The sequence below is a fragment of the Alosa sapidissima genome, chromosome 22, assembly GCF_018492685.1.
Source record: "Alosa sapidissima isolate fAloSap1 chromosome 22, fAloSap1.pri, whole genome shotgun sequence".
Taxonomy (NCBI): Eukaryota; Metazoa; Chordata; class Actinopteri; order Clupeiformes; family Clupeidae; genus Alosa; species Alosa sapidissima.
Window position 1 is genome coordinate 5,923,005 of NC_055978.1, and position 15,000 is coordinate 5,938,004.

Sequence of the window (15,000 nt, forward strand, 5' to 3'; positions counted from 1 at the left end):
ACAAATTAAGTAACAGTAGTCTGAAACGTTATTGTTAATGCACAAATTAAGTAACAGTAGTCTGAAACGAAATGCTGTTTTACATCTAACCAGTGGTGCAAATAACTGACATGTCCAAATGGGCCTTGATGAAATGCGTCGCTAGACTGTTCATACACATTTTAACGGGCCAAAGTTGAAGAGCTGTTGTCCGTTATTGTTCGTGCAAATATAGGCTGATTCATGTTCCCTTGCATTTTGTAACTGAGCTCCATGGCTAGTCTGGCTTTCACCAGACCAAGCTCAATCTTTTAAGAAATCAAAAAATAAATAGCGGGCAGATCAGGCTGGGTTCACCCAGCCTAGTCCATAGGCACCCGATATTGTTTAATTTTCCGATTGAGATATCCACGCTCTGGCTATTCTAAATGCAAAAATGCATCAGGGAGTTATGACAAAACTGTAACTAACAAACTAGATCCTAATAGAAAGCTGTTAGCTTCCCTAAGCTACAGGTAGGCTTATAAGGTAGGCCTATTTACAACATAAATTGTCAATAGGCTATGCTGGCGACACAAATAAAATCTCCTTTGGAAACCAATGGCTTACGCCTTACAGTATCAAGCGGACTTAAACTGCCATATCGTGGCGAAAAGTTGTAATAAAATTCACGCAGCTCCATGAGTCAAGGAAAGCGCGAATGAAGTAGCCACTTCTAAATGGGACCCAGTAGCTTAAGGTGTGTTGCTAAAGCAGCCATAATGAAATGAAGGTGTCATTGTTTGGATACTTAACACACACGTGCTTTTTAATCTCACAGACTACAACTACCAAGCTGGAATCAAAGCACATCGATTCCCCTCTCACACCCTGCACGCACCTAAAACAAAATAACAGGCGTCTCAGTCTCACGCATGTAGGCTATAGGCAAAACTGTATCAGACTGGTGTAACGTTGGTAAATCTTCCATTGCACAGAATGATTTTTGTAGCACGTGCAACAAATGACAGTCGAAAGATACAATTACAGTGCTGCTATCAATTTGCTTGGTATAACCGCATTTATAGTTTTCTACAAATGCAATCAATCAAATTGGCCTCCATCACTCAACTAACTAACAGTAACATTAGGCTACCTAGGTCCTTATTGATATTATAAGATTAACGTACCTGCAGTAAAAACCAAGCATGTCCGATAAACATCCTCAGATTTATTTCGGCTTCAAGAAGAAATGGGAATTACATTTCATGTGAACATCATCCTATCCTTATTAGACGTTCTCTGCGGTAAACTACAGTCCTTGTAGGAAGTGTCCATTGTTTTTCCAACCCACTTTTAACTTCCAACAAAATTACGTCTCACTGCAATGATGCGCCATCTATTGGACAAACGACTACTTATCGCCAATACTGGAAATGCAGCCATGATGATGATGATGAATATTTATTTTCTTTTAATCCTACTGAATTTGTAATTATGTATCGGCCGTTCTAATACCGATAGTATGTGGGTGCCTGTGTGTGTGTGCATGTGTATATGTGTGCACCGCCATCTACAGGCCAATGAGTGTACAGTCACTAAATGTACACATAACCTAATTTTTTTTAGACCCCCCCCATGGATGAAATTCTACGAAACTTGGCATACCCCCAGAGAATGCCAGGTCAATCATACACATAAAATTTGGTGCAGTTCTGAACATCTTAACTGAAGATAGGGGCGATTAAAGCAGAATAATATTGCATTTTAATTTTTTACCGGGGGGGTGCAAATCACAAATGAGTGATTATGGGCCAGATTGATGTGGGCCCTTGAGACCAACATACCATAAAAGATTCTTCATCCTCAGTGCCACGGTTCAGGTAGTTATTTAGGAAAAACTGCGTTTTTTTGCGGTTCGGGGGGCCCAGCGGTGGTTCGGTGTCCCGGGTATCGTTGATCAAAAATTCAGGAAGTAGATGACGGGGGAAAAAAAAAAATAACTTGAAAGAAAAAATTCCCTATACAGTATGACCGCTTCGCTAGCGACGGTCATAATAATGGCAGTACATTACACATCATCTACATCATCTGGCACATCAACTTTCACAACCTCAAATTAGTGTCCTTTTTAGTCTGAGAGAGAGAGAGAGAGAGAGAGAGAGAGAGTATGTGTGTGTGTGTGTGTGTGTGTGTGTGTGTGTGTGTGTGTGTGTGTGTGTGTGTGTGTGTATAGACACATTTACCATAATAGTGTCAGTACACAGTAATGTAAACCATGTCAGTCATTATGACCTACATCATGTGGTCATCAACTTTCACAGCCTCAAAATAGTGTCTTTTTTTGTTTGAATATAAGTGTATATGTGTGTGTGTGTGTGTGTGTGTGTGTGTGTGTGTGTGTGTACAGTATGTGTGTGTGTGTGTGTGTGTGTGTGTGTGTGTGTGTGTGTGTGTGTATGGACGGATGATGACATTTCGGGCCCCTGGGCCCTAATTGTCGCATATGTGGGGGGGGGGGTGTTTGGGGGTCCTCCCCCAGAACATTTTTATTTTGTTTGATGTGATTTCTTGTATTCTTGTGCATTTTTTGGGATGGCCAATACTAAATTCAACCCCTTGGGCCCCTGGGCCTGGGCCCGGTAGGCCCGTGCAGTAATCCATCCCTGTGTGTTTGTGTGTGTGTGTGTGTGTGTGTGTGTGAGAGTGTAAGTGTGTGTGTGTGAGAGAGAGAGAGAGAGAGAGAGAGAGAGAGAGAGAGAGAGTCTGTGTGTTTGTGTGTGTAGACAAGTTTACCTTAATTCACATTTAGGGCCAGTTTCATCTACATAGATGAAACCTAGTCCTAGATTAGAAGACAACTTCAGTAAAAAAATCTCCATTGAAAAAAAGCTTTTAGTCTTGGACTAAGCTTAATTCATGTACGGGAAACTGATCCCAAGTCTGGATTAGTGGAGGACAGGACTGTCAGTGCACTCCTGTTTGACACTCACTACAAACAGAAAGTCATGACCATCTGGAGTTTAACACAGGTTAGTACTTCTCTCTTTTTCACACGGTTTCTGTCCATACTGTTTTTCTTCCACCATTTGCCTTATTCCTTTCATACTGTGTCCTTTCCTCCTGGTTTCTTTCTCCACACACACATACACACACAGACATACACACAGACACACATACACACACACACACACACACACACACACACACAGACACACACACACACACACACACACACACACACACACACACACCTTGTCCACCTCACACCTTACTACCGTTTGACACTGCTTGACCCATTTGTCATGTCCATCAAATTAAACTGCACTTTACCACACTTGAGGCCAGTTTCCTGTACTTTACCATGCTTGAGGCCAGTTTCCTGGACATGGGACACTATAGTCATAAAAGGCTAAAATTTTCATCAAAGTTTGCTTTAGCTTTAATCCATTAATGGGAAACTGGCCCTTGACTGGCCCTTGATGGCAAAGTTTAAGGTTGTGTCAAGGGTGCCGACCATCATGCAACAGCACTGTATTTCACTTACTCTAACCCGGCCTCCCTCTCCCTTCAGTGTGTGTGTGTGTGTGTGTGTGTGTGTGTGTGTGTGTGTGTGTGTGTGTGTAAGTAAGTGAATGAGTGAGAGAGAGAGAGTGCTGGAGGAGGGAAGACACCTGTGGGAGAGTGTTATTATGGAAGTCTGTGTTATTATGGGATCCGAGTCTATGGGCTGTGCCATGGTGTTTTATTATCAGGGGTGTTTTGCTGGGAGAAGGTTCAGCACTGGTGTCAACCCCCCAGACCGGGTTATAAACAAGTCTGAAATACTCTGCCTGGATCTGGCAGACCAATACCACATCATAGATCAGAGTCAGATCTGAGCTAAAAACAAAGCCAGACCATACCCAAGTGACAGGTCAGAGCCAAAGCATTGCCAGGTCAGAGCCAAATCATAGCCAGATTAAAGACAAATCACCAAATCATAGCCAGATTAAAGACCGGTCATAGCCAGGTTAAAGACCAATCATAGCCAGATTACAGTAAAGACAGATCATAGCCGGATTAAGACTGATCATAGCCAGATTAAAGTCAGATCATAGCCAAATTAAAGATCGATCATAGCCAGATTATAGCCACATCAGGGACAAACCAGAGCCAAGTCAAAGCTGTTGTCTGATAGCAGCACCAGAAGAGGAATCCCCTTCACTGAACACAGAAGGCTCCTCACTGAACACAAGGGCCCCCCCACTGAACACATGAAGCCCCAAATTATGCACAAGAACCCCCTCACAGAACACATGAGGCCGCTAACTCAACATAGGAACCCTGTCAATGAACACAAGAGGACCCCCCCCCCATTGAGCACAAGGGCCCCCTCACGGGAATATTTTCACTGAACAACACTAAACAACTTTTTTGAGGGCAGTGTGACACACCCTTGAAGCTTCAGCCTCAAAATGGCTGAACAGAGAGAGAGGGGGGAAGTGAAAAAGAGAATAAAGAATAATCTCTCTTGAATCACGGTGATCGTGAGCATTTTAGAGTGTGTGTGTGTGTGTGTGTGTGTGTGTGTGAGAGAGAGAGAGAGAGAGAGAGAGTGTGTGTGTGTGTGTGTGTGTGTGTGTGTGTGTGTGTGTGTGTGTGTGTGTGTGTGTGTGTGTGTGTGTGTGTGTGTGTGTGTTGTGTGTGTGCGTGCATGCTCTGGACTCAAGGGGGTAGTTTGGCAGTTTGATGCGGTAAACAGCAAGTGTACAGCAGAGAAATGTTAGAGTTGTTATGAACACAGGCTTCCAACAAACACACACACACACACATACACACACACACACACACACACACACACACACACACACACACACACACACACACACACACACACACACACACACACACACACTGCCCACTATTTAGGCCCACTGCATGCAGTCATACTAACAGACACACAGATAAACCCACACACACTGACAGTGAGACCCCCCCTCTCTCTCTCTCCTGAATTTATCTCTCATTCTCTGAGCTAGGCCATGCAGAACACTAGCTTATTATGATCAGAATGGTTAAATTAATCTAAGATCTGCCTGTGATGCCATATGGCGATGGTGATGATTTCCCTAACAACTGTAGCTTGCATTGATTGTGCAAGAATGCATATGTTTGTGTGTACCATATGTTCACCTTTCTGTTTATTGCTATGAGATCCATGTGTTTAGGTATAGACTGTAAGTAACTGTGTTTGTGAGCAAATGAGCATCCAGAGAACATGCGTTTGACTGTGTACTTCCAGTGTTCCAGTGTGAGTGTGTGTGTGTGTGTGTGTGTGTGTGTGAGTGTGTGTGTGTGTGTGTGTGTGTGTGTGTGTGTGTGTGAGAGAGAGAGAGAGAGTGTGTGTGTGTGTGTGTGTGTGTGTGTGTGTGTAGGTAGGTTTGCAAGCGTGCACACTTGCTGGTGGTGAGGTACCCCTTGGGGATCAATAAAGTATCTATCTATCTAGCTGGTGGTGAGGTTTAGCTGCATGACAGTTTGGAACAGTATGTGTGTTTGTGTGTGTGTGTGTGTGTTTGTGTGTGTGTGTGTGTGTGTTTGTGTGTGTGTGTGTGTGTGTGTGTGGTGTGTGTGTGTGTGTGTGTGTGTGTGTGTGAGAGAGAGAGAGAGAGTGTTTGTCTGTGTATGTAGGTGTGTGTGTGTGTGTGTGTGTGTGTGTGTGTGTGAGAGAGAGAGAGAGAGTGTTTGTCTGTGTATGTAGGTGTGCAAGCATGCTCACTTGTGTGTGAAGCCATCGCCGCTGGTGGTGAGGTTGTGCTGCATGACGCTCTGGAACTCTGTCTCGTTGCAACAGTACTTGAAGGCTGTGTTGTTATGGTGACAGCAGAACATATAAGTCTTGTTGTCAGAGAGCCGGGGACAGTGGAACCCAAAGTGGTAGCGCCCCTTGTGGTCAGAGTAAGGCTCGCACACTCGGAAGTGTGCTGACAGAGCTACAGATAGAGAGGAGGAAGAACAAGAAGCACTATTTACTGCAATTACATACATTACTGTGTAAATAGGCTGGATAATAGGCCTCACTTAAAAGTTGTTCATACTGCATTGTGATGTTTTTTTTTAAAACAAATTATACCATGTTACAGGTGTGTGTGCATCTGCTTGTGTATATGTGTTTGCCTGCATCTGTGGTGCATGTACCTCTGTTTATTAGTTTTTTTTGTGAGCTCCATGTGTCTATCTATTATCTGCATGTGTATGAGTGTGTATGTATCAGCATTTCTGAATGTGTATGTGTGTGTGTGTGTGTGTGTGTGTGTGTGTGTGTGTGTGTGTGTTTGTGTGTGTGTGTGTGTGTGTGTGTTTGTATGTGTGTGTGTGTGTGTGTGGTTGTGTGTGTGTGTGTGTGTGTGTGTCTGTGTGTGTGTGTGTGTGTGTGTGTGTGTGTGAGTGTGTGTGTGTATGTGTGAGTGTTCCAAATGGAGAAGGGAAAAGAAGAAGTCGGGTCAGCTCTGCTCTGTGTAATTAAATACCCTTCATTGATGTTTAATCAGCATTAAAACACCATTTACAGGCTCCGCTAGCCTGGCTTCTTCTATCGTAAGGTGCAGCATTTGCAATAGCAATATGGCCCAGCCAACTCAACATCTGTTAAGCACACTAATGCGCTAGCTAGCGCCTTAGCGCCTTAGCTGCCGATTGGTTTTCTCTCGCCTTTGCCACTCGCATCAACAAAGGAGGGGGTAAAAACAGATGCTAATTTAATGAATTTGGACCACAATAATGGCTCCAGACCTTCCATCATCTAGGGGGCGGGTAGGTGGGGTTGGGGGGTAATGTTAGTCAGCCCGCCGGGAAGTGGGGGGGGTGCGAACGCTCCAAAACCCCAAAACACAGCGGCGGAGTTGGTTTGTTTAGTTTCGTCGTTTTTTTCCCTTCTTCTGCTGCTCCTCTGTTCTCACTGCTGCTCACTTTATTGCCTGTGAATCAGCACTGTGGACCATGTTTAACGGCCGAGAGGGGCCGGATAATGAGCCGGTTCAGTCCAGGGCCACACTGCTGCCCGGGGGGGTGAAGGAGGTGAAGGGGTAGGGATAGGGTCAGGCAGGCTGCAGCCAGGAGAGAACGTCAAACAGAAAGAGAGAGAGAGAGAGAGAGAGAGAGAGAGAGAGAGAGAGAGAGAGAGAGAGAGAGAGAGAGAGAGAGAGTGTGTGTATGTGTGCTGCAGCCACGAGAAAATGTTAAACAGAAAGAGAGAGAGAGAGAGAGAGAGAGAGAGAGAGAGAGAGAGAGAGAGAGAGAGAGTGTATGTGTGCTGCACCCATGAGAAATCATCAAACAGCCGTCAGTCATCAAACAGACATTCTAACATAAGATTCCGTTCCGCAACAATTCAAGGTTCTAAAATTCTATGTTGAATTCAATGAACCCAGATATTCTTTAGAACGTTAATTTTCCAACATTCCCGTCACACCTTTAAAGTGAAAAATTGAGAGTGAGACGGACAGAGCGAGTGGACATAAAGAAGCTGAAATAAAACGGTTGTGGGTAAATGTCATACAGAAAAGAGGAAGAGTGGAGAGAGGGAGAGGGAGTGGGAGGAGGGGAATGAGTGAGAGACAGCAACAGAGACAAACACTCACAGACAGATTGAGAGAAAGTGCCAGATAAATAGAGAGAAAGAGAAAAATAGGCAGATACAAGATACAAGAGAGAAAGAGAGTGAGCTGTGGAGACGGAGAGAGAGAGAGAAATAGAGAGTGTGAGATAGAGAGAGAGATGGGGAGAGAGAAAGAGTGAGATGGAGATAGAGAGTGAGAGGGAGAGAAGAGAGAGAGGAGAGAGAGAGAATGAGATGGAGAGAGAGAGAGAATGAGATGGAGAAAGTGAGCTGTGGAGAGAGAGATGGGGAGAGAGACAGAGGGAGAGACACTCAGAATACTCAAACTTGATATTTTAAACTCTGACACACAGACATAGACACAGGTGCACACACACACACACACACACACACACACACACACACACACACACACACACACACACACACACACACACATGCACACACAAAAAAATAACCTGTTTACAATTCACTTTGTCTATTTGTCTATGCACTCCTTCCCCTTTGTATACCTGTGTAATTGCTTATGTACTGATACATTTATGTAACAATTACTTTGGCAATACAAATGTCCAACTATTTGTCATGCCAATAAAGCACCTTTTAAATTTGAATTTTAGACAGAGTAAGAGAGTGAGTAAGAGGAAAGAGGGAGAGAGAGAGAGAGAGAGAGAGAGAGAGAGGCCTTTGATGTTGGTGGTAATTAGACTGTGAACTCTGACAGTAAGCACCCTAATTAAACACCCCCCTCTCTCTCTCTTGGCCTGGCCCTGCCTCCTGTCAGACACATCTGTCACACACACACACACACACACACACACGCACACTCCTCGGCCAGCCAGACCCTGCATCTCAGAGCCAGGTGCGCCATGCCACGCCAGGGCAGCAGCTAGCACCGTTTCACATCCTTACTGACAGATCACCAACACCACGACCTCACTACCTGCTTCAACCACGTTGATACAACCTCACTACATCCTGACCACAACCTGACAGTAAACACACACACACACACACACACACACACACACACACACACACACACACACACACACCTAACTAGAACTACCAACTAACTGACCTGGCGCATCCGGCACACAGACACTGATACAACCTGACTGTTGGGTGGGGTGCGGTTGAAGTAAAGCACTATTTCACTGTAAGGGTGCTATGGGTAACTAGATCAGCACTATTTCACTGTAAGGGTGCTATGGGTAACTAGATCAGCACTATTTCACTGTAAGGGTGCTATGGGTAACTAGTAGACTGTGGAACGCATAACACTGGTGGTACACGGATTCTCCCTAGTGGTACAGGGGGAGTCTCTGAAATGAGTTTGTCTATATGAAAAAGACATAACTTCAAATTTATTATATATATATATATATATATATATATATATATATATATATATACACAGTATAAGTATATATACACTTTTGATCCTGTGATGAGGATCAAAAGAGTATATATACTTATACTGCATTTATCCCAATCCGTGAATTAGTGAAACACACTCAGCACACAGTGAGGTGAAGCACACACTAATCCCGGCGCAGTGAGCTGCCTGCAACAACAGCGGCGCTCGGGGAGCAGTGAGGGGTTAGGTGCCTTGCTCAAGGGCACTTCAGCCGTGCCTACTGGTCGGGGTTCGAACCGTCAACCCTCCGGTTACAAGTCCAAAGCGCTAACCAGTAGGCCACTGCTGCCCCCATATATAGGCTATGTACAGTGTAAAATTAAGCAATAAGCCCCGAGAGGCCGTAGGTTACACTGATTCTACAACAGCTAAGGGGCGTTTGATAGGCACGACACGCTAGCAGAGTGTAACCTACGGACTCGAGTGGCTTATTGCTTTTCTAAAACTGTTATAAATACCTGGCCAAGTGTCATAAAGTAAAGGCACAGCAACTAGAAATATAACGAGTTATTCCTAGATAATCAAGAAATAACCAAGAAATATATTTCCTCTATCTGAATGGTTGCCAAGCAACGTCGAGACGCAGCTTCTTTAACTTTTGTATCAAGTTATGGTAGCGCAGTAATATAGAATGAAATGCGGTCAAGGTGTATGTTTATACTGCATTTTACAACGGCACCGAATGCGATTTAGCCAATCACAATCAAGGACCGGAACTATCAGTTTTAGAATATGTAGTTAAATTGGCCTTGCTACTCTAGTTAATGTAATGCCGGTCATATAGCCTAGAAATCTAGACACGCCCCTAGCGCAGGGCTAGTCTAGCAACTCTCCGTTGGCTTGTGAGCTCCAGAAATCGAAACTCAATCAGGCTAATGAAATCGTGTATAGAGTCGTTAGGTGGGCTTAACATAATGATTGATGGCAGAGTTGCAACGGTTTGGCTTGAATTCCCTGCTACTTGAAAACAAATAAAATGGATGTTGCTGTTGGCGAACAGTGTGACACAAGTTAAGCTTTTATTAAGTTGGCAAACGTTTGAACTAGCCAACTAGCTCCGCTGGTGGGAAACGCATGGGACTCATAGCGCTGCCGCTGTCCTATTGCGTGCAGAGGGAATTTGAAAGACAACTGATTATCCCGCCCCTCGGACTGAGCACTGCGAACAGTGAGTGCCCAGACCCTACATTTTAATGTGGTTCTGGCTCGCCAGGCTACCGGTCATAGGCCTAATGGTGGTACTTGGAGAGTTAATTGTATAGTTGTTTCCTTTGCTTTACAGTGGCAACCGGGTGATAAGCGGGATAACGGCCTTCGAGGTGTGTCCTGTTATATGGAATTAATGGACTCGGGTGGACTCCGCTGCGCGTCGGGAAGTTCTTTGCCCCTCGCCCTCGTCCATTAATTCCGAATAACAGGACACCTCGGCGGCCGTTATCCCTTACAAAGAAGACAACACAGGTTTCTCATGGTTAAAGAAATATTTTTTGAAACTCACAGAGGTGTAGGGAATAGGCATAAGGGCACATTAAAAAGTGCGCTGCAGAAAAAGAGAAAAAGAGAGAGAAAAAGGAAAGAAAAGAAAACATTTTCCTTTTGCCTTGAGGTGTGACGGCTAAACCCGACCATTAGTCTTAATACCCTTCAGTAATACTAATAAAAAAAAAATTAAAATAAAAAAAACCTTTAAAAAGTCCTGATTCTCTCGTTAGGCCTGCCTGGACAGGGCTGCTATAAGCCCAGCTGGTCCTCAGCACCCCATTCATCTCAAACTCGCCCCCTGCTGCTGCTGAGGCGAGAGAGAGAGAGAGAGAGAGAGGAAAGGAGGAAAGGATGGAGGAGGAGGAGGAGGAGGAGGGGGTGCTAAAAGAGAAGGAGAAAGGGATAGAGAAAGGGATAAAGGAGGAGGGAAGGGCGTGCTAAAAGAGATGAAGAAAGAAAATGGAGAAAGTCTGTCCATCCTGTCATTTGCATATAGATGAGAATTGTGTGAAGCCCTGGAACTGATAAGTGGATTTGACAGAAGAAATGCAAAGGTCTGCCACCACACACACACGTACACACACACTGACCACATTATTACAGCATGGTCCGGTGTGAGGTGGGCGATTGTGCTCCTTCAGAGAGACTGACAAAGGAGTTGTATCAAACATGACTTGGCAGTAGCCTTCTAAATCGAACCGCATGACCACTTCCGACATTCGATTACTTATGAGTACATTGTTTTCAGTACAGCCCAGTACATCAACATGAACCCTTTCGCTAATTTTAATGATAGGCAAAGGGCAAAGTTAAAAATCTAAGATTTATTATCTAAGTAGATAACTATACAAAATATATGTGTGTACTGTACATGCCCCTTATTGCCCTAACCCCCACCATATCTGTCCACATACACACACACACACACACACACACACACACACACACACACACACACACACACACACACACACACACACACACACACACACACACACAGAACCAGACTCCCTTTAATTCATCAACACTCTAAATCTGAGGCCCCTAGGCTTTGAAATGAGAGACTAAAATAGCCCGGGTGAGGACAGAGGTTACAGGATTTGTAAGGTTTTAACCCTCTATAAAATGACCAAGAAACCCAATTACCACATGGAGAGAGAGAGAGAGAGAGAGAGAGAGAGAGAGAGAGAGAGAGAGAGAGAGAGAGAGAGAGAGAGACTCATGCATTGGTGGGGGAGAGAGATAGGAAAGAAAAGGAAGAGAGGGAGGGAGAAAAGAGAGAGAGAGTGAGAAGGAGAAAAGGGAGAGAGAAGGAAAGAGAGTGAGAAAGAGAGAGAGATTGACAGAGAGAGAGTGAGAAGGAGAGAGAGATTGACAGAGAGAGAGAGAGGAGAGAGAGAAGGAAAAGAGAGTGAGAAGGAGAGAGAGATAAAGAGAGAGAAAGATGGTAGGAGAGAGAGAAGGAAAAGGAGAAGAGAGAGAGAAGGAGAAGAGACATACAGTAGAAGGAGAGAGAGATGGTAGGAGAGAGACAGAGAGAAGGAGGAGAGAAAGAGTGAGAAGGAGAAAGAAGCCAAGGCATGGCAGGAATAGCCTCTGACCCTGTAAAAGGCTGGAAATTACGAGGGAAGTTATTTGGCCAAGAACGAATCCGTCAGCCCAACTAGGCAAAGAGTCAAGCCATACCTCAGCCCTCACAGATCGGGAACACAGAACACTCAAAGAACAAAAAATGAGAGACTGTGGAGCAGAGAAGAAAAAAGAAAAAAGAAAAAGAAAGCCTTCAGGTTTCTGAAATGAAAAACACCTGTGTTGTTATTTTAGGGCCTTGGCTATTCCACTGTTTTCACTTTTATCTCTCTGTCTCTCTCTCTCTCTCTGTCGCTCTCTCTCTCTCTCTCTCTCTCTCTCTCTCTCTCATCCCGTGTTTAGCATCTTGTTGGGGTTTTAAGGTGATGGTCAACGGCTTGGCTTGTCGTTCACACTATTGGGTTTTCACAACCTGCAAAGTGAGTTTAGGTCTCGAGGGAGCAGTGGTAGGAGAGGTGCATTCACACACACACACACACACACACACACACACACACACACACACACACACACACACACACACACTCAGGTAGGAGAGTGAGGTGAGATATATTCACATGGCAAATCATCTCCATATACAACACCTGTCTGAAGCGATTGTATTCCTGTGTGATTAAATGTGCCTGCACTGATGAGGATCTAAGAAAGGGCACACACAGCACACATAAAACTGATCAGTTGTCTACCGCGGATATGGTTGACCACAGAGGTACTCGGAATGTGAGTTTTCAATGTCCTCATTGAAGGTAGTAAATGTCAAGTTGGCTGTCATTTAAAAGGAATAACACTCTGCCTACTGTATGAGGTTGAGATGTCCCTCTTTCTCTTCCTGTCATTCACTGACATATATTTGGTATGGTACTTCCGTATGCCCCAGTTATATTATGGGAGAGTCAACATATCTGTTGCTGTGCTGTGTGTTGGGCCAGTGTACCGTCACTCTCTGAATTCAACATAGAATTTTAGAACTTTCGATTGTTGCGGAACGGAATCTTATGTTAGAATGTTCAAAAACCCACACCTTTAAGACCTTTTTCTTTGGTGTGAATTAGTTCAATTTTAGGCCCCGTTCACACATGGCCATGTTTGTTTAAAAAATATTTTTAATGCATTTTGGCCTTTCATCCACACCAAAATATTTTTTAAAAACTCTGGCCAAAGTGAAGATTTTTGTAAACTCTGTTTTAGTGTTTGCGTGAGGACAAGGGTAAACAGAGTTTTTGGATTGTGTTGTCAGGTCTCCGATTGGCCAATATCGCCATCTGTTTGATTGTCCTGTTCTTGATAGCTTTTCAACGGCTGTTTTAGTGTATCCATGTGGATAGAATTATTTTGCAATATGAAGGAGAAAATTTTTCATAAAAAATACAAGGTTACAGTACATCTGGACATGGCCTAATACTCTTATATGAGTGAATATATATATATATGCATATGAGTGAATGAAGTGAATCAGGTCCTTAATTAATGTCATTAGTAATCACTAATCACTAATCATCAACATCAATGCACGTATCTCCTTAGTGCAATTCTTCATTTAGGTTTCTTTTCATGTATTAAAGTTTTTTTTAATGAAATACTTAATATTTTTGTTACTGTAAATATTTATGCACTGCTGTGTTATCATTCTTGTTGCCTCCACTGCCATACATCCCTATACACACTCCTATTTCTACCAGCAGAAGAACATTTAAGTATGCAACACACACACACACACACACACACACACACACACACACACACACACACACACACACTCACACACACACACACACGCTTCCTTCATAACAAGCAGCTGTAGGGCTGCTATTAGGCATAACTTTCATCTTGAGGAATATGACTTTAAAAATCCACCGCCCAGATGGTCCAGGTTAGCGGTGTCCCAGAACGAACCTGGGTTGGGTGTATTAGCGTTATTGCTAACACATGCTCACGCAAACGTCTACTCAGCAAAGTCTGCTCTGTCAGAGCGATGGGGCGCACCAGATTGATCACTGCACCAAATCAATGGTTTTGTACAACTTTAAACCTCTCCATCAAAATCACCTTGCAACACAAACTCCGGCTAATGGGATGGGATTGCAGTCCCATTCTCTCTCTCTCTATCTGTCTATAACTCTTCCTCTCCTCCTCCTCTTCTCTCTGTCTCTTTCTCTTTCTTGCCTTCTGTCTCTCTCTCTTTTTTCTTCTCTCTTTTCTCCAGTTCCTTCGCTCTCTCTTATTTTGACATTTCATACACTAGGGTACAGTAATTCAATGTTCTTTACAAAAACAACATCAAGGACTAATAGTAAATTGATTTATAAAATAAAATATGGGCTAAAATATGGGCTATAGTTGGAAGTAGTTTAGGGTCAGGGTTGGGGTTAGGTTTAGGATTAGGTGCCTTTAAGTCACCGGTGGCAGCGCTGCCTGGAAGACGACGTTGGGGGCATAAAACACCATCGAGCCTCTGTTGCCTGATCTCAAAGTCCACTCTCCAGAGTAATACTGACCTGACCACACTCACAGTAATAACACAGCTCGTCTCGCAGACAAGATCACTCGGAGCACTACGAAGGACTCTGTGGAAGTTATACAGATGTGTTCCTCATCTCTCTCTCTCTGTCTCTCTCTCTCTCTTGTTTTGACAGGCTCTGCTCCCTCTCTGTGTCTCTCTACTTCTCCCTCTCTATTTCTCCCTCTCTCCGACTCTAAACCATCCTCTCTCCTTCCTTTCTCTCTCTCCTCCCGTCCTCCCTCTCTTCCTCTCGTCCTCTCTGCTGGTTGGCCGCTGTCTTTGAGAGAGTGGACACTCATACAGATTTATAAGGCAGACAGATCTTCAAAAGATGACAAGTCCTCTTCACATAACAGTCAGTCTGTCAAACCCTTTTATACTCTCTGTCTCTCTCCACACACACACACACACACACACACACACACACACACACACACACACACACACACA

The 15,000-nt window shown here is 44.0% G+C and overlaps 1 protein-coding gene across 5 annotated transcripts in view; it reads right to left on the reverse strand.

The window, feature by feature from the left end:
- Positions 1 to 15,000, reverse strand: part of shisal1a (shisa like 1a) — a 73,259-nt gene that overhangs the window by 31,779 nt on the left and 26,480 nt on the right. For all 5 annotated transcript variants that reach the window (XR_006026402.1, XR_006026401.1, XR_006026400.1 and 2 more), the window contains exon 3: positions 5,720 to 5,933. Coding sequence is in view for 2 of the 5 variants with exons in the window: in XM_042078615.1 (XP_041934549.1) it covers positions 5,720 to 5,933 (214 nt within the window). In the remaining 3 variants the exon portion in view is untranslated. The remainder of the gene's footprint in view (positions 1 to 5,719; positions 5,934 to 15,000) is intronic.